Here is an 18,013-nt window from a genome sequence, read left to right on the forward strand (position 1 = left end):
ACAAATGAAAAATAAATTATTTAAAATAAAATATTAATATATTTATATATAACCGTGTAAATAAAGACTTTAAAATCTAAAAAATGACTTAATTTTTTCCTTTTTAACTAGAAAAATATTTTTTATTAATCAATTATTTTGAGTTAAAAAATGTAAAAAATATTTTCCTTAGCAAACAAATCTTAACCAACAAGTTAATATCCCTTTCTTCTTGTTGCTGCTGTTGTATGAGGAAATGTAAAATGGAAGAACAAATACCACAGGCCAAAATTTTCTTTCAAACTTTCCAAGCTTGAAGCTGATTACAAAGAATTCACAATGCAGGTAAGACAACCAAGTATGAGCACAGAAACTTTAAAAAAGTGGATGGGAGAGTGATTTCATCTCTTCATCAATGACATTTGAGTCTTGCAAATGTCAAATAGCCAGTGTGCCCTCTAGATTCACCACAAGGCCTAGCCATGACTACAGGAGAACTAGTATTTTCATGCACTTTACGGCTTTCATTCGAACACTGCCTTCGCTTGTAAGGAGGAGATCCGAGAGAAACACCTTCATCGCCCTGCCCACAATCCATTTTGCCTTCACGAACTTCGTACATCCGAAGGAGAACCTCGAATGTCCTTATGTCTATGTGGCACCACATGATAACATATATCAGCATCCATAGCAAGTTACAGAATGCATATTAGAGAGAGAGAGAGAGAATTTAGAAGGGGCAAGCATCAAGTACTACAACTTACCCGTAAAATTTGATCTGAGAGTTTCGCAAGAGCGTTGTACTTGCTCAATGCATGGTGAGAAAGAGCACAAAATCCCATCTTGTTTCAACATTTTCCCAGCAGAAGGAATGGCCAGCCATGGTTGAGGTAGATCCAGAAATACAGAATCAGCCAACCCAGAGTATTCATCTGGAAACCCCTCACCCTGAATGTCTCTAACTCCAACTGTGACTAAGCTGCTTACTCCTGTCTTCTCAAAATCTTCCCTATTTAAAAATTAAAAAAGAAAAAAAGGGTGATTCAAACATCTTTATTATTTATTGATCCTGGTGCGAACAGAAGTAGAACCTTCTTCCTCAAGAACCATTACCCAGCCCCAAAAAATAAAAAGGACAAAAAGAAGAAGAAACACTTGATTAGTTCTGAAGCTTAGCTTCAACTAAAGTAACTAATCTAATTGCAAGGCAACTATCTAAATAAATATCGTGTTTCTTTCCCTCCTAGTTTGGCCTTTGTTCCATTTCCTAATTAGAACATGTTCTTCTGAGTATATTAATTAAATATATTAACTGGTCTTTTATACTACGAGTAGGCGAGATCACTTTTTCGATTATGGATAACAAATCCAATATCATTATTTTTGGGTCCTATTTGAACAGAATTTAGTGTTTTCATTAATTCTTATGAAATATTCAACTCATTTTAACAATTGAAAAATTCATACTAATAAATACTAAAATCACAAATATTAAATCAGGAGGCACCATATAACGGGAAACCCCACTACATACCTTGCTGAAGCAGCCCTTTGTTCATGGAAATCAAATGTATAAACATGTCCTGTAGGAGCCACAGCCCTTGCAAGCGAGGTTGTTAAAGATCCACTACCAGTACCAGACTCAAGTACCAAACAACCAGGAACTATCTCTAAGTATGTAATCACAAAGGAAATATCAGCAATATAAAGAATCTGAGTCCTGTGGCTTAAAACCATAGTCCATAGTTCAGGTGTTGGAGCTAATAAGTAGACAAATCCACCCTTGTTGCTAAACACTTTGGACCCAAAAGGCTTTCCAATCCAGTCTGAATGTTTAAATACACCAAAACGGTTCTGGAGCACTGAAGTCTCACATGCTTTAATAGCCTTCATTGAATCATGCTTCTCATAGACGATAACCAAATCTCCATCTCTTATGTACTGGGTAAATGATAACTTCTTGGATGGATCAATAAGCAACATCTTTAAATAAGGGTCTGTTGATGTAGGGGCCAGTAGAAGCAAACTCTGTCATGAATGGAATGTAAATGAGGATAAGCAAACTAACTAGTAATAGAGAACCCTATCACAACCATCTGATGCTTTTGTCTGATAAATATTAGCAGGTCTTTCACAAGTACTATTTTCTCTTTCATGTGCTAATAGAAGATCCGAGAGCAAGCTCATGACAAAACTTAAGCTTATTTTCATATTCGAATAGCATCCAACACAAGTCTAAAAAAACTTAAGCTTGTTTTCATATTTGAATAGCATCCAACATAAGTCTACATCAATGAGCAAGCCCATGACAAAACTTAAGCTTATTTTCATATTCGAATAGCATCCAACATAAGTCTAAAAAAACTTAAGCTTGTTTTCATATTTGAATAGCATCCAACATAAGTCTACATCAATTAGTTGGTAAAAGTAAAACGTGAAAGTTAACTTTACAACTTTACCCCCCACAAAGGATTGAATTTACAGCAACATTAAACAGTGACCAAGGTATATCTTAATTGGTAGCATATTGCCTCTTCTCTTACCAGTGCTTGTGTTCAAACCATCCCTTTTGCACCACTTCAGTAGTAAAGGCGACGAAGGGTAATTGTATGAGTCCTTAATTCCCATTACAGCAAAGAGAATTCCTCAAAGAAGCAATCTAAAACAATCACATAAAACACATGGATGGCTTATGCAATCCAATATGTAACAGGCCATGGTGTAAGCTGACTTGCTACCCATATCTCCAACCCAATCAACAAGACAACTCTTGATTTGAATTCTCCATGCCCTTGGCATTGGTTTTAGGTTATCATTGATCCATGAAATAATCCATGATGTTGAATTTAAAAGCAACATTCATAGGTTTCATCTTTCAACAATGGATAACTCAACTCAAATCAGTCAGAATCCCAATGCATATCATCTACATGAATTCACATTCTCCATTATATTATGTTAAGGGCCAATCTCCATGTGAGCTATTATGATACTACTACAACTTACAATATACATAAGATTATAAGCAGAAACACTACTAACAAAATAAGAAAACAAAAAGCTAAAACCCAAGGACCAGCAGCCACATCCCAGACGTAGCTGGTAGAGCATAGACAGTAGTCAAAATGCAGAAGAAGCTCAATAGAACAAAAATAAACCACACCCACTATCCATTGAAACAAAACAACTTCGAAATTTAGAAAAAAAAATCATGAAAAATTGTGTCCAAGAAATTGAAGATTACACTAATTAACCAACCCATAATCGAGGTGCAAGTCCCATAATTTAGAGAATTAAAAAGAATAACGAAAAACAAAAACACTTACTTGTAATTGGCAATGAGGAGGCCCTAAGGAGGAGGAAATAAGAGACCAACGGCTTGCTGCTTCGAGTAGGGTTCTCTGTTCTCCCTTCCGTTTCCTCTATTCTCATTCATTTTGCTTTTGGGCTATTGGGTGCTTCTTCGGAAACCAGCCTGATCAATAAGCATGGCCCAATTCATGGGACTTCTTCCATTCCATCGGCGATTTGGGGCTTCCAATTTGTGAAAATACTTATCTGGACGGATTCACTATCAATAGATCCCTTTATAAAATTTTTTTTAAATATTTAAAAATTTTAAAATTTTAGTATTTTTATCAATTTTAATTTTAGCTTAATTTAAATTTTAGTATTAATTTTAATTCACTGTTAAAATTGAAATGAGAAATTATTGATGAGTTGTGCTCACGTAGATCAAAGTTTTATAATAAAAAAATTTTAAACTTTTTAATTTTTATCAATTATAATTTTATTTTAAGTATAATTAATCAATTAATTTTAATTTAAATTAGTTAAAATTAATATTATTACTTAATACAATAAAAAATTAATATATATATTTATTTATTTTATATATTATATTAAATAAACTAAGTAAATATAATTTATTATTAAGGTATTATCTATATCAGTATAACTCAATTTTAACTTAATATCTCTAATCAAATTTTTTTTCAAGTAAAACATGTTTTAATTGATAATTGTAATTTATTTTTATTATTTAAATATAAATATTTTAAATGATGCACAAATATTCTGTATATTTAAATATTAATTAAAATTTATTTAACGTAAATATTAATTTTTATTAAATTATAAATATTTACTGTTGTTAAAATTATCACACTTATTATTAGTAAGCAATTTAGGTTTTTTTTTTTTAATATTAATAGCTAGCAAGCGATTGGCATTATTTGATTAACATTAGATAAAGTTAGATTTGATAAACTAACAGGTTTTTTTTTTCTTAAAATATTATAAATTCATACTAGTATTAGTGTCTGTTTATTTTATATAAAATTATTTAAAAAATTAGTTAATAAAAATATTTTTTAATAAAAAAATAAATTATTTTTTAAAAAAATTTGTTTTCTTTTTTAAAAAGAGAAGTTATTTTATGATTTTTATTAAACTTTTATATATAAATTTATTAATAAATTTATTTTTTAAATTAAAATTAAATAATAAAAAATAATTTATTTTATTAAAAAATATTTTATGCGGATAATATTTTTTATGAAAAATAAATATAAATTGTTTTTCATAAATAAAGGAAGGCTTAGTTAATATCAGTCTTTTTTTTTAATTAATATCAATCCTTTTAAATTATTAACTATTTATTATTTTATTAAATTAAAATCTTTTCAAACTATTAACTATTTAATTTTCTATTATTTTTCATTAAACTAAAATACGTTTATCCGTAATTAACAACTGAAATTTGATTAATTCTGATAAATTATCTTATAAAATAAGATAAAATTTCCTTTTCTTATTTTAAAAGTAGGATTTTTGTTTTCCTTATTTTTTCAAACTAAATGAAAAAATAAAAAATGATAAAATTTACTTATTTAATTATAAAAAAGTGGTTGATAAAATAAATATGATTTAAAAAATAAAAAAAAATTAGTTGGGATGATAATACGATAAAGTTGTAAAGAAAAATAATAATTTTGTAGAATTTGTAATAAAAAAATCAATATTTATAATTTTCAGTTTTATTTATTTTTTATTTTAAAAACGTTTCTATTAAATAGTAATAATAAAAATAAAATATTAACAATGGAAAAAGTTATAAAAAATTAAAAATTAAACAAATGCACCACTAATTATCAATGATTTACAAACAAATTTGAAAATTTGTTTAAATTTGTTGATAGTTTTGGGATCTGTTCATAATTTTGAAGATTTATTGTTTAGAAACAGATTTCAAATATGTAGATAAATTGTTTATATAAAATTTTCTTTTAATTTCTTTTCTTCCGTCATTATTTTTATATATTTTGTTCTTTTATTTCTTTATCCTTTCGATATTCTTAATTTATTTTTTTTTCTCATTTTATTTTATTAAATTTTCATTTTTTTCCCCTCATTTCTCTTTCTCTCTGCAGCCTCCACATTAACTAGAATTGTAACTGGTTTTTATCACTCCATGATGAGTAATAGGCTGCATGTGAGAGTAAAGGGACATGGATTCCATTTGCAATTCACATTCCTCACTCAACCATACAGATATAATCATAAATAAGAGTAGAGTTGCAGGCTTCAATAGCCCTTGTGAATGGATGAAAAGTCAGATCCAAAACGATGAGGGCATCTTCAAGGATGCACATATATGGTCAAAATTAGACTTTGCATGCTTTATATTTTAATTAATGGATTAATTTATGTTTAATAATATATTTTAATTAGATTGTTGCTATGAGTGCTACAGTTCTAATGAGAGTAATGCAAGTAATTAATTAATGCCAATTTCAACTCGATTTTAAAATTAATTTAATAAAAGATTATAATTAGTTGATAAGAAAAAAATCACAATATTAAGTTTATATAATTAAATTGGAGTGTGATTGATCGTACAAAATTAAATTTATATATGTTCTTATTTTGAATCTCTTCGATAAAATAAAGATATTTATCTCTTCCATAAAATAAAGACATTTATCTTATTAAATGAGAAAAACCAACATGCCATGAGGCGGATAAGCAGAGACAGAAACAGGTTTGAAGTGGTGCAACTTTGAGAAGAATATATAAGTGATGAATCAACATCGCTAGCTAGCGGCAGAAACAAATCCTCTTTATTTTGTCACCATTCTATAAAATAAGATGGTAGAATGAGGATATTAACACAAACACACATCAGCTAATTGTAGCTATCCCTCTGATGGATCCACCCAATGTTCTTTTTGAAGCTTGCTCACTAGATCTTTGTCCAGATGAAACGCCTTGGTTAGAACATCAGGATTAATGGGTGGTTCAGATCCAAAAACTGCATTTGCTATTGTATTGACTCCTGGGTTTTGGCTACTTAATGCCGCCAGAGCAACTGCTGGGGTTTTTCCAATATTCAACTGGAAGTGAATCAGCCCAAATGGAAACACAAACACATCTCCTGGCTTTAAAACTTTGGCGAAAAGACGATGACCAGGATTCGAAGTGACAAAACCTGCATAAACTGTTCCTTCCAAGACTGTGAGGATCTCTGCAGCTCGAGGGTGATAGTGTGGTGGGTTTAGGCCACCATTTGCTGCATAATCAATACGAACTAATGTAATCCCATTAGTGTTAAGTCCTGGGATCACATCGGCAGATACGATATTGACATGCACTCCAAGTTGATTTGAGGTGTCTCCGACTACATTAAGTCCAGAAAAGAAGAAATCATCCACTGTAACACGAGCTGGATCCTTGCAGAACTTTCCATTCACAAACACTGCATCAAGGAAAATGTAGTTTTCAGTTAGAGAATATTATTGATAACTTCAAAAGAGAAAGAAAGAACATACCAGCAGATTTAGTGGCATTGGTTGCTACACAGAAGTCTTGGAGAGGGCTGGGGTCATAGGCAGTGGCAAAGGAGGAAGCCAAGGCCAAGACAGCGAGAGCTACGAGGAAATTAGAAACTTTCATCGTGGTTTTACTTGGATTCTGTGTTTAGTGCTTAACTAAAGCTAGTTAAGACAGGAATTTATAATCTTACACGGACTGCATGGCTGTCTATAGACCCTTTTTTTTAATAAAAGTTTATAGACTTTTCTAGAGAAAAATAAAAAATAAAAAAACCCTACTAATTAGCACTGTTGATTACTCTTATGTATACGCCACATTGATGACTAGAAAATTGTGAGTAATATTCATTGGTGGTTTGCAGCCTCTAACTCAATTATTTTGATTACATTTTTCTATGGAAGTGGGCGAGGCGTTATTCTCAGTATCTTTCATTTTTTAAATTTCAAAACCTAAGTTATATAATAATATTACCTGTTAAGTCTGCTATTGATATTACCTGCACTGGATACATACGATGGTGATTTTGAAACAGCCGGTGAAGGAATTAGTTAATTATTTAATCAATTCAAGTATCTTCCAAAATTGGAATTTCTCCATCACTGATCTTATAATAATTGCACCTTTATAAAAAAAGTTTTTTTTAAAGATAACTTATTCTATTACTTAATTTTAATTTAAAAAATTTATTCATTTTTTAAAAATATGTCGAAAGCTAAAAAATAAAATATTTTTCATAAAATAAATAAAATCTTATACCTATTCTTTCTTATGTACTAATTCTTTTTTATAAATTCACAAGTTTAGTTTTTAATATATAAAATATTACTTTTTGCTCGCATTTTTTTATTATTTTATATTTAATAATTATTTTTTATTGAATATTATATTTTAAATTATTATATAAATAATTAATTTCTAAAAACTGATAATTAATTAATTGCTATTACAACCGTGAGTGTACCAAATATGCCTATGTGTTATAGGGGAGGAAGAGGTTTAAAATACTCGTTGACTTTTTTTTTTTTTAAATCTATCAACTTGTTTTTCTTATTACCTTTTTCATGCATCAATTAATTAGATAAATCCAAGTTGTTTTTATTTATACTCGAATTCTTTTAATTTAATATCTATAAAAAATTAAATATTTATTATAATTTACATTCATAAATTTAATGTATTTAAGAGATGTCAAGTTCTTTTCACCTTCAACTCTTATTTTTAAAAATATATTTATTATAATTTATATTTATATTTAATATTTTAAATAATATAATTAAATCTTTTGGGTTAGAATTATAATCAACTGATTAAATTTGAATTTATATAAATTATTTTTTAAATACATATCTTTATTATAATAATGTCATTTTTTTATTAATCTTATTATTCATTTTATATTTTTATTTTTATATAATATAGTAAATAATAATAAAAGCTTAAAATATGAAAAATATAAAAATTATTGAATATTTTCATTATTAATTGAAAGTAAAGTTTTTTAAATATAAAAATATATACATAATTCGTAATATTGACTATGAATATTTATTGAAATACTTTAATATATATATATATATATATATATATATATATATATATATATATATTATTTATATGTGATATTTTATATAATTGAAATTATTTGTAATAAATATTTATTCAATATATTATATTTAATATTACATATAATAAATATAAAATATATTTAATTTTAATATAAAATTTAAGTTAAAAAATTATATGTTTTATTAATAATATAAAAATTTTGGATTGAAGATATTTTTAATTCAATTTCTAAATTCTTACAAATTTAGAAATTGAATTAAATAGAATTAAATTTAATTAAAGACTATATTATAATTTATTATTTTTTTCAAATTCAATTTAATTTTCTTGATTATAATTGTATCAAATTAAAAAAGTTTAATTTTATTATTCCAAATATAAATGTGAATTACTATAAATATTTATTTTTTAAATATTTCTTAATTTAATAATCTGTGTAAAATATTATTTAAAAATTAATTTATATTTTAATTTTTAACAATTAAATAAAATATTTATATATATATATATAAAATTATTTATTTATGTAAATAAGTTGGGATAGCGAAATAATTAATATATAAAATTTGAACTTTGAATTCAAAACCACTATGCATATTATTTAAAAAATTTGCAGTGGTCTTAAATTCAATTATATACTATTAACATTGGATCCAACACTCATAAAATTCGACTTACAAACATTCCTAGATGTTAGCTAATTGATAATAAATAAATATTAAATAGTACAATTTGATAAAGTTTTATCTAACTAAAACTCGATAATAAAAATAATATATCATATAAATATAATTTTTTTAATTAAAAAAATAGATAATAGATAATTTTACTATATTATATGTATTTTATTATTAAGATAAATAAATAAAAATCAAAAAAAAATTATTTCATAATCTCAAACTTACTAATTAGTTTTTCAATTTTAAAAGATACATTAAAATATATTTAATATTTTAAAAAGTATATTAGTTAATTTTATTTATTAATCTATTAAATATTTTAATATTTAGTTCCTATTATTTTAAAAAATTTATCAATTTTTTAAAAATTTACTAATTAGTTTCTCATATCAAGGTCATTTTAGACTTTTTTATAATATTTAACAATTAAAACTAACGGAAGAACTAACTAATAGAATTTTTAAAATATCAAAGACATTTTAATATATTTTTTAATATCGAGTGACTAACGAATTTTTCTATATTATAAGAATTAAGTAGAATACGCTACAATATACATGGACATTGAAAACTCATTGATCTTATTACCTTATTATTATGCATCAATACATTGGAAGATAAACACAAACAATATGGAAATATTTCCTTATTCATATATTACAATTAATGGCCAAATGACCTAATGTGGTGACCTTAGTTTGCTTCAGTATATTCAAGAATAGCTGTTGAGATCTGATGGATTCACCCACTCTTGTTTCTGAAGTTTGGTGACAAGATCCTTGTCAAGATGAAATGCCCTTGTTAGAACATCAGGATTAATGGATGGACTAGCTCCAAAAACAGTATTTGCAGCTGTTACAACTCCTGGATTTTGACTGTTCAATGCAGCTAGTGCAACCGCTGGTTCCTTTCCAATATTCAACTGAAAGTGAATCAGCCCTAATGGGAACACAAAAACATCTCCTGCCTTTAGAACTTTGGAAAAAACACGATGATCAGGATTTGATGTTATAAAACCAGCATACAAGGTTCCTTCCAAAACAGTTAAGATCTCTGAAGCTCGAGGGTGATGGTGGGGTGGGTTCAGTCCGCCGTTTGCTTCAAAGTCAATACGAACAATAGATAAGCCATTGGTGTTGAGGCCAGGTATTGAATCCACAGTTAAAAGATTGGTACGTGCTCCAAGTTGTTTTGAGGTTTCTCTAGCGACGTTAAGCCCAGAATAAAAGAAATCATCTGCTGTGACATGGTCTGGATCCTTGCAGAATTTTCCATTCACCAATACTACATGAAAGAAAGACAGTTTCATTTATTACCATCAATGAAAAGCTGAAGAAATGAAAATAAACTTGAAAAAAAAAAACTAAATTTGCATACCACGAGAGCTGGCGTCATCAGTTGCCACACAGAAATCCTGGAGAGGGCTAGGGTCATAGGCAATGGCAAATGAGGTAGCCAAAGCCAAGAAAGCAAGAGCTAAAAGGAAATTGGCAGGTTTCATTATGTTTGCTTGGAAGATTAGATTTTGTATTAGATGTGTTTTGTTTGTAAGGGATGAGAAATCTTGCATAGAATGCTTGGCTATTTATAGAAGCAGAGTTATAAGGTGACATAAAATTAAATATTCAAGGTTCAAACAAGGAAGCTATTTCAAATTTGTAATCTTAATCTGATTGTCAATTATCTAATTTGCATGAATTACATGCACGTGCCTAATATCTAGCCTAATATTGTATTAATTGAAGTTGACGTTACATTAAGCTGGCCAACCCTTTTTTCAGACTTTTTTTTCCTTTATTCCAAAAATTAATAAATAAATAAATAAATAAAGGTTAAATGGTTGAAGAAGACATTCAGATGTAATTTTAGTTAATTTTTAAAAATTAAAATATAAAAATGTAAACAGCATATTTAATAATTAAATTATTTATTTTTAATTTTAATTTTCAAAATTAATAAAAATTATACTTAAATAATTTATTTAAAATTTAAACGTTTTAAACTCAAATTATTATAAATATTTAATAATTATTTGTAGCTAAATAATTTAGCATCTAAATCTTGTTTGAACCAATTAAATATGAAAGCAAAATTTAAAAAACAACCGATAAGCATAGATAAGGATTTTATTATAATTAATTATTATTATGGTGAAATTTAAATGAATTTCATCTTAATAATTACTAATATGGGATAAATAAAGGAAAGTCATTGTGGATGATTGCAATTATCTGCAAAACGACGAGTATAATTAACAAGTAAACACGTTTCCATATATTATACTCATAAAAAAAAAAAAAAGGTTATCCTTTTTGTTTGTTCAATTTCAACAAAGACAATATGATTGGTCGCTTTTGTGTGGTACTGCTTATCCATCGCTGCATTTTGTTGACACGTAATTTTAATATTGATTCATTCAATCTATTTCCAATTCTCTCTTAACTTTCATTCTTTCAAATAAAATAAAATAAAAACTTGTATTTAAAAATATTTTATTTTTTATTTAGTCAATTAGCTAAAAAATTCGTTATTATTAACTTATTTTATAAACATCTTGCTGATATTTCTGCATATTAAAATGGTTATCTTTAATCTTGTTTGTTCAAATTCAATAAAGACAATATATTCTGTGCTACGGCTCATCCTTTGCTAAATTTTGTTGACGCGTAATTGTACTATGCAAATCTATTTCGAATTCTTCAATTTGATTTCGTCCTCTCCAAATGGCTACCCTCCAATTTTAGGGCTGCTTCTGGTAAAAAAAAAAAAAAAAAAAAGATTTAGGGCTGCTGCTGTAGGGATATGGCAAAGAATTAAAAATTCTAAGATGCTCGATCCGATGAATCCTATTAGAATGAATTTAATTAGTATATAATTAAATTATTATCATTTTTTATACTATATTAATATATAAATGATTTTTTTTTAAATTTTTTTAATTAAAATGGGCAGAGAGTTCAATATTTAAGGCTGCCCAAGGATGCAACAAACTCTAAAGAAAGTGACTGTAGGTTGGCATATTGCCACACTTGGATATAGATCATTTTGGCTTGTTATGAGGATAACGAGTTTATTTTTACTTGCTAACATTTAATCAGCCATCGTTTTTGGGAGAAAATATTTTAAACTAGTGGATTTTTTTTTAAAAAAAAAAACGTTTTTATCGGGATATATATAATTTTGTAAAATAAGAACTTTTAAATTTTTTAAAACTTCTATTTAAAACCCATCAATTTAGAAGAGTTGCAAATTATTTTTTTTTCTTTCTATAGAGACTTTCGGTTCTTTGTGAACCATAACCTTTGATATATTGAAAAAATTTAAATAAATTTTTATAAAATTAATTATATTTTTATTCATTTTAAAAATAAAAATTTATAAGTTAAAAAATAAATTCTTTCATTCTGCATAAAAAAATATAAAAAATATTAAATTGAATTAAATTTTTATTAAAATAAATGATTTGAATCAAATAAGGTCTTCATAGTAACTAATTTTTAGCAATAATGGGAATTTATTGTAAAATCTATTTATACACAAAATTCATAAATTTATAATAACGAATTTTATATATATAAGTTTTGGATATTAATTTTGAATGAAAGTTAATTTGATGTGACCCTTGTGAATTAATTCCATGAACCCAAAACAAATTTTTACAAAACATAAAATACACAGAATAAAGAGGAAAGGAACAAGCCTCAACTTGAAGACCTAGACTAAATTTTCTACATGGTGGCTTATTACTTGCTAACTTGTTTTGAAATCCCATCTTGCAAGCTTTAGTAGAAAACCAACTGCAAAACTAATTTCCCAATTGATGTGCTTAATGCAGTTTTGCTTGACCTTCCACCAATCATAGGACTTCAACGCTTAATTTCTTAATACTGCCTTTCGTACAAGACTTAAAAATTAGAAATTAATTATTATTTTTTATTTTTTATTTATAAAAATATATGGACAAATTGAGGAAAAAAAAGTAATAAATATGTAAAATTTAGCCTAAAACAATATATTATTTAAAAATTTAAAGATATAAATAAATAACATAAAAAAAGATTTGTTAAGCTTTTATTAACCTAATTTCCAATGTTAATGTTTAACTTTTAAGTAGAAGGTAAATGTTAAAAGAGGGTAAAGTTTTACTTATTTGTTAATTAGTATGGAGAAAATATGTATTAGATTGGTGCTGATCTTCAATTGGCACGATACGTTGTCGTTTTGGTTAATATTTTTTTCTTCTTTTCTGTTAAGTTTGAGAGCTTGTAATATGTTATTTTAGCAAGCCTTAAACTACGTGGACTTTTATGCTATTTATCTTATTAGGTCACGGTTTTTCCTCGTGTACTGGGACATGCTTCTTGTACAGACGTTTTGTATCGGTCATTTTTTTATTTTAATAAAGTTGTCTTCTTCTTTCTTGGTTTTAACATGATATCAAAGCGGATTTAGGGTTTAAGTGCGGAAATCTCCCTCTCCACCTTCTATCTTCTCTTATCGTTAAAGGTAATGGTAGATCCATCCAATACTGATAAAGATCAGATGGTCACGGATGAAAATCGAGCAGTAAAGATTCAAGCGATGAATTTGCTGAGTGGAGATTCTTTTAATTTACAGTCCTTCGATCATCCAAGTATAATTCTTATTTCTGTACCTTTAATTGGAAATAGTAACTTCCAATCTTAGAGTCATGCTATAAGAATAGCTTTCGGAACCAAGCTAAAGTTAGAATTTGCCGAATGCACTGTTATAGTGCCTGATAAGGACTTGGATCACTATTAACAATGGAAAAGATGTGACTATATAATTACATTTTGGATATTAAACTCGATATCCAAAAATCTAGTAAATGGCTTCATTTACACAACCTCTTCAAAAGATCTGTGGCATGAGATCTTAGAGAGGTTTGGTGAAAGCAACAAACCCTTGATCTATGAGTTGCATAGGAAAATTTTCTTGATTTCTCAAAAGAGTGCTCATGTTTCTGTCTATTTCACTGGGTTGAATAGATTTTCAAATGAGTTAGGCTCGATGGAAGTCCTACCACCTTTTAGGCTCGATGGAAGTCCTACAACTTTACTCATGTGGAGCAGTTAAGACTTGATGAAATTAAAAACTGAGATAAGCTCATACAATTTCTGATGGGCTTGAATGATAACTTTGACTCTGTGAGGGGCTAAATTCTGGTCTTATATCCTCTGCCTTCAATTAATAAACAAGGCGTACTCGATGGTTCATAAATATGAATCTCAAAAGAAAGTGCTTAGTAACAAAAGTGAGTATTTTTATTCTTTCGCTCTTTTCAATAGGAGTTAGAGTCAGATGTAGAAAGAGAAATAATAATAATAAAAAAAAGACCCAGCCAAGGGCGGGGCTATTGCAATTATTGCAACATGGATAGTCACGTTAAAAATAACTGTTTCAAACTAAATAGTTATTCTGAGTGGCTCAAAATAAAAAATAAGATAGGAAGACAGCTTGCTAAGCAGACTAGAAGCACTACACACAAGCTAGCTAGCTACGAGTCTACGACTGTTGATGGATCAATCTGTGAGGAAGATGATCCACTTAATTTTCCTAACACTAATTCTAAACTTGAGGAGTTGAATGCCACCTTAAGCTCCCTGCATCAAGAGGTATCAAAGTTAATGAGGGGAAAGACAACCCTAAGAATCACTATAAGGCCATCAACGGCCTATTCAGGATATGCCACTGATCTGGAACAAACTGATTTTAGTGGTAATCTTCATGTACCTAAAGCTTTTCATGTTAATATATCTAATGTTGATCCTTGGATCATAGACAGTGGGGCAATTGATCACATTTGCCTATACAAGTCTCTTTTTGCTTTTCTTAATGCTTTGTAGAGACCTATCTTTGTTTACTTGCCTGATGGCAATATTGCTAAGGTTACACACTTTGGTTCTATATTCCTGTCTAATCTCATTTTTCTAGAAAATGTTCTATATATTCTAAATTTCCACTATAACTTTCTATCTGTAAGTAAACTCATTCATAATGCCTAATTGTCCTTATTATTTCATACTGGTTCTTGTATTATCTAAGACTCTCTAACTGAAAGAGTGATAGCTATGGGGAAAAAAGATGTTGGTCTATATAAATTGAACCAACTGAGTTTTTCTACTACTGAGATTCGTAAGATTTTACTTGAGTTGATTTCATACTATTCCATCGTTGAAATTCTGTGTAAATACCATACATTCTAGATCAATTATCAATAAAAAAAGCCTTTTTGCCAATAAATCTGAACATGCTTTGGACATTATGGACTGATATGATAGATTAGGTCGTATCTCTCTTAGTAAACTGAAGCATTTACATGGAGTCACATGCACCGGTGATGATGCTTCAAATGTCAAATATATCCCTTAGCTAAACAAGTTAGATTACCTTTTACTGCTAGTCATAACATTGCCATGAGACCTTTTGATTTAATACATGTTGACATTTAAGAGTTTCATAAGGAAGTGTCCTTAACTGGAGCTAGATATTTTATCACCATTATTGATGCTTACACTAAAACTACTTGAATCTTTATGATGCACTTTAAAAAACAAAGTATCAATTATCTATCCACCTTTTTTACTATGTAAATACCTAGTTTGGCATGAATGTCAAAACTGTTAGAATCGACAATGAGTGTGAGTTTCTCAGTATTGAATGTATAGTACTTAACAGTAGAGGTATCCTCCATCAAAGGTCTTCCCTTATATACTAGTAGAGAGAAAACATAGACACTTTCTTGACACAGCTAGAACTTTGAGGTTTCAAGCCAACTTGCCCAAAAAATTTTAATCTAAATGTATTTTAACTGTCACTTACCTTATAAACAGAATGCCTATAGCCCATTTTGACTAGGTGAGCCCCTATGAAAGGCTACATGGGAGTTCTCCTGCCTATGATCATGTAAGAAAATTTAGTTCTCTGCTTTGCCACTAGAGTGGGCCCACACAAAGACAAATTTGTTGCTAGATCTACTAAACCATTCTCTTTAGCTATGCAAGGAATTATAAGGCCTATAAACTATATAATCTGGACACTAGAACTATTCTGATAAGTAGAGATGTTATCTTTCATGAACATGTCCACCTTTAGCAGCTTTCTCATGATTATGACATTAATCCTGTGATTCCCCTTTGTGTTCCTGATTTAAAGGGACATTCCTTGCCCAATTCTCACTCCCCTGCAGGGTCTTCCATTGCTCCTGCACCATCCCAGCCTCCTTCTTCTATCTCGTCGATAGCTTTAAAAAGGTCCACCAGAATCCCTCACAAGCCTTCTTGGCTACGAGATTTTATTTGTTCTAAAGTCTCTCAGCCATAGGCTGCTTTTCATTTCGCTTTCACCCCCTGCTCACCAGTTTTTTCTCAATACTGTTTCCACCATCTTAGAATCATCCACTTATGCGTAGGCCTCGATCAATACTAACTGAGTTAAGGCTATGCAACAAGAGCTACAAGCCCTAGAATCCAACAATACTTATGTAATCGCCGGCATCGGAATTCTGACTTTCCGGTGAAATTTCCGTTGAAATCTGGAATTCGAGGATGTCGGAGGGTCGTGGAAGGGGAAGAGAAAGGTTTTCAGAATATGTTTACGTGTTTTTATGGTTTTCCATGAGAAAGGATTAGAGTTTGGAAAGAAAAAGACCAAGGAGGCAATGGCCAGGTTCGGCTGCCGAAAGGAATGTTCGGCCACCGAAAGTGCCTTAGGTTTGGCTTCCGAAACTCCAAGTTCGGCTGCCGAACGTTGCATGGTTTTGCATGCAGGTTTGGCCGCCGAAGGAGAGGCGGTCAGCCAGCTATAAAGGACCCTCAGTCGGTGAAATGGATAGGTTTGCTTCCCTTTCACTACCAGAGGTGATTTCTTGTTCTCCTTGGATGGTTTTCATGGTTTTACTTCAAATCTTTCAAGGTTTTCATAAGTTTTATTGTGGGTTTTGAAGCTTTGGAGTAAAAGAGCAAGGTTTGGAAGCTTTGAGCCTTGTGGAGCTTGGATCTCCATAACTTCAAGTTTGGGGTCACACCAGCCTTTGATCTTCAAGAGGTAAGTGTTGATCCTTATGTTTTATAGTGTTTTTAAGTGAGTTTATGGAGGTTTATGGGTAGAGATGCATGATTAGGTTAAATATGGTTTTTTGGTTGATTTGTGGTCAAAGCATGTTTTTGTGTTTAGATGTATTGTTTGTTGGGGTTATAAGTTAGTTTTGGACCCCTTTGTGCATGTACTTTTGTGTATATGTATGTGTTGGAAAGGTTGGATGCATGTGTTGGAAGTTTGGAGGTTTGGGAGGCTTGGTTGTGCTCGAAGCTGAGTTCTGGATGAACTCAGATTCGGCAGCCGAAGGTATGTTCGGCCGCCGAACCCCTTGTGGAGGTGGTTTCGGCTGCCTAAAGGTGCCCCCGAACTTTTGGACTTTCGTCTCTGGAGGAGACTTTCGGCCGCCGAACATGCATGAGGTTCGGCTCTGGAGAGAGCATTCGTCCGCCGAAAGTGCCGCCCAAGGTGCCCTGTTCAACCTACCTTTGCATGATTCCTATGATTGTTCTAGGATGTTATAGGGGGGTTTTTGGGGAGTATTTTAGAATTTTTTATGAGTTGTATAGAGTGTGTTTGGCACCTCATTCGAGTCCACCTGTGTAGGATCGGACCCGAGGGATCGAGGAGGCCATCAGTGTTAGCTGTTGCAGAGTCAGTCCAGCGTCTGCCAGAGGTGAGTGGAACTAAACCTAATCTTTTAATATGAAAAGTTAAATGCTTTTAAGCATGTTTCATGCATCATGAGTACTATGAGTATGCAATAGGTTGATTGCATTAGTAGACACGAATATGCTGCATTGCATTATTTATTGTTGATGTGGATTGGACCCAGGCGACTTCAATAGCCCATGGATCTGTTATGGCTAGATAAGACCTGTGTGAGCTCCAAAGGA

At 29.7% G+C, this 18,013-nt stretch overlaps 2 protein-coding genes and 1 pseudogene across 4 annotated transcripts; all 3 read right to left on the reverse strand.

Moving 5' to 3' along the window:
- Positions 1 to 255: 255 nt before the first annotated feature.
- LOC110604510 (tRNA (adenine(58)-N(1))-methyltransferase catalytic subunit TRMT61A) lies at positions 256 to 3,523 on the reverse strand. 3 transcript variants are annotated; one of them, XM_021742701.2, is made up of 4 exons: positions 3,306 to 3,523; positions 1,514 to 2,007; positions 744 to 988; positions 256 to 630 (listed from the first exon to the last, which is right to left on the reverse strand). In XM_021742701.2, the coding sequence occupies exons 2-4, from the start codon at positions 1,960 to 1,962 to the stop codon at positions 392 to 394; spliced, it is 933 nt and encodes a 310-aa protein (XP_021598393.1). In that variant the 5' UTR covers positions 1,963 to 2,007; positions 3,306 to 3,523; the 3' UTR covers positions 256 to 391. The 3 variants fall into 3 exon arrangements, with proteins under 3 accessions (XP_021598393.1, XP_021598394.1, XP_043808181.1); XM_021742702.2 differs by lacking the exon at positions 3,306 to 3,523 and adding an exon at positions 2,523 to 3,296; XM_043952246.1 differs by lacking the exon at positions 3,306 to 3,523 and having other exon boundaries at positions 1,514 to 2,516.
- Positions 3,524 to 5,949: 2,426 nt separating this feature from the next.
- LOC110605059 lies at positions 5,950 to 6,984 on the reverse strand (annotated as a pseudogene).
- Positions 6,985 to 9,613: 2,629 nt separating this feature from the next.
- LOC110604803 (germin-like protein subfamily 1 member 11) lies at positions 9,614 to 10,605 on the reverse strand. Its single transcript, XM_021743111.2, has 2 exons — positions 10,437 to 10,605; positions 9,614 to 10,343 (listed from the first exon to the last, which is right to left on the reverse strand). Exons 1-2 carry the CDS (start codon positions 10,558 to 10,560, stop codon positions 9,772 to 9,774), a joined length of 696 nt encoding a protein of 231 aa, XP_021598803.1. The 5' UTR covers positions 10,561 to 10,605; the 3' UTR covers positions 9,614 to 9,771.
- Between the last annotated feature and the right edge of the window lie 7,408 nt (positions 10,606 to 18,013).

The sequence above is a fragment of the Manihot esculenta genome, chromosome 17 (genome assembly GCF_001659605.2).
Source record: "Manihot esculenta cultivar AM560-2 chromosome 17, M.esculenta_v8, whole genome shotgun sequence".
In the NCBI taxonomy this organism is placed as follows: Eukaryota; Viridiplantae; Streptophyta; class Magnoliopsida; order Malpighiales; family Euphorbiaceae; genus Manihot; species Manihot esculenta.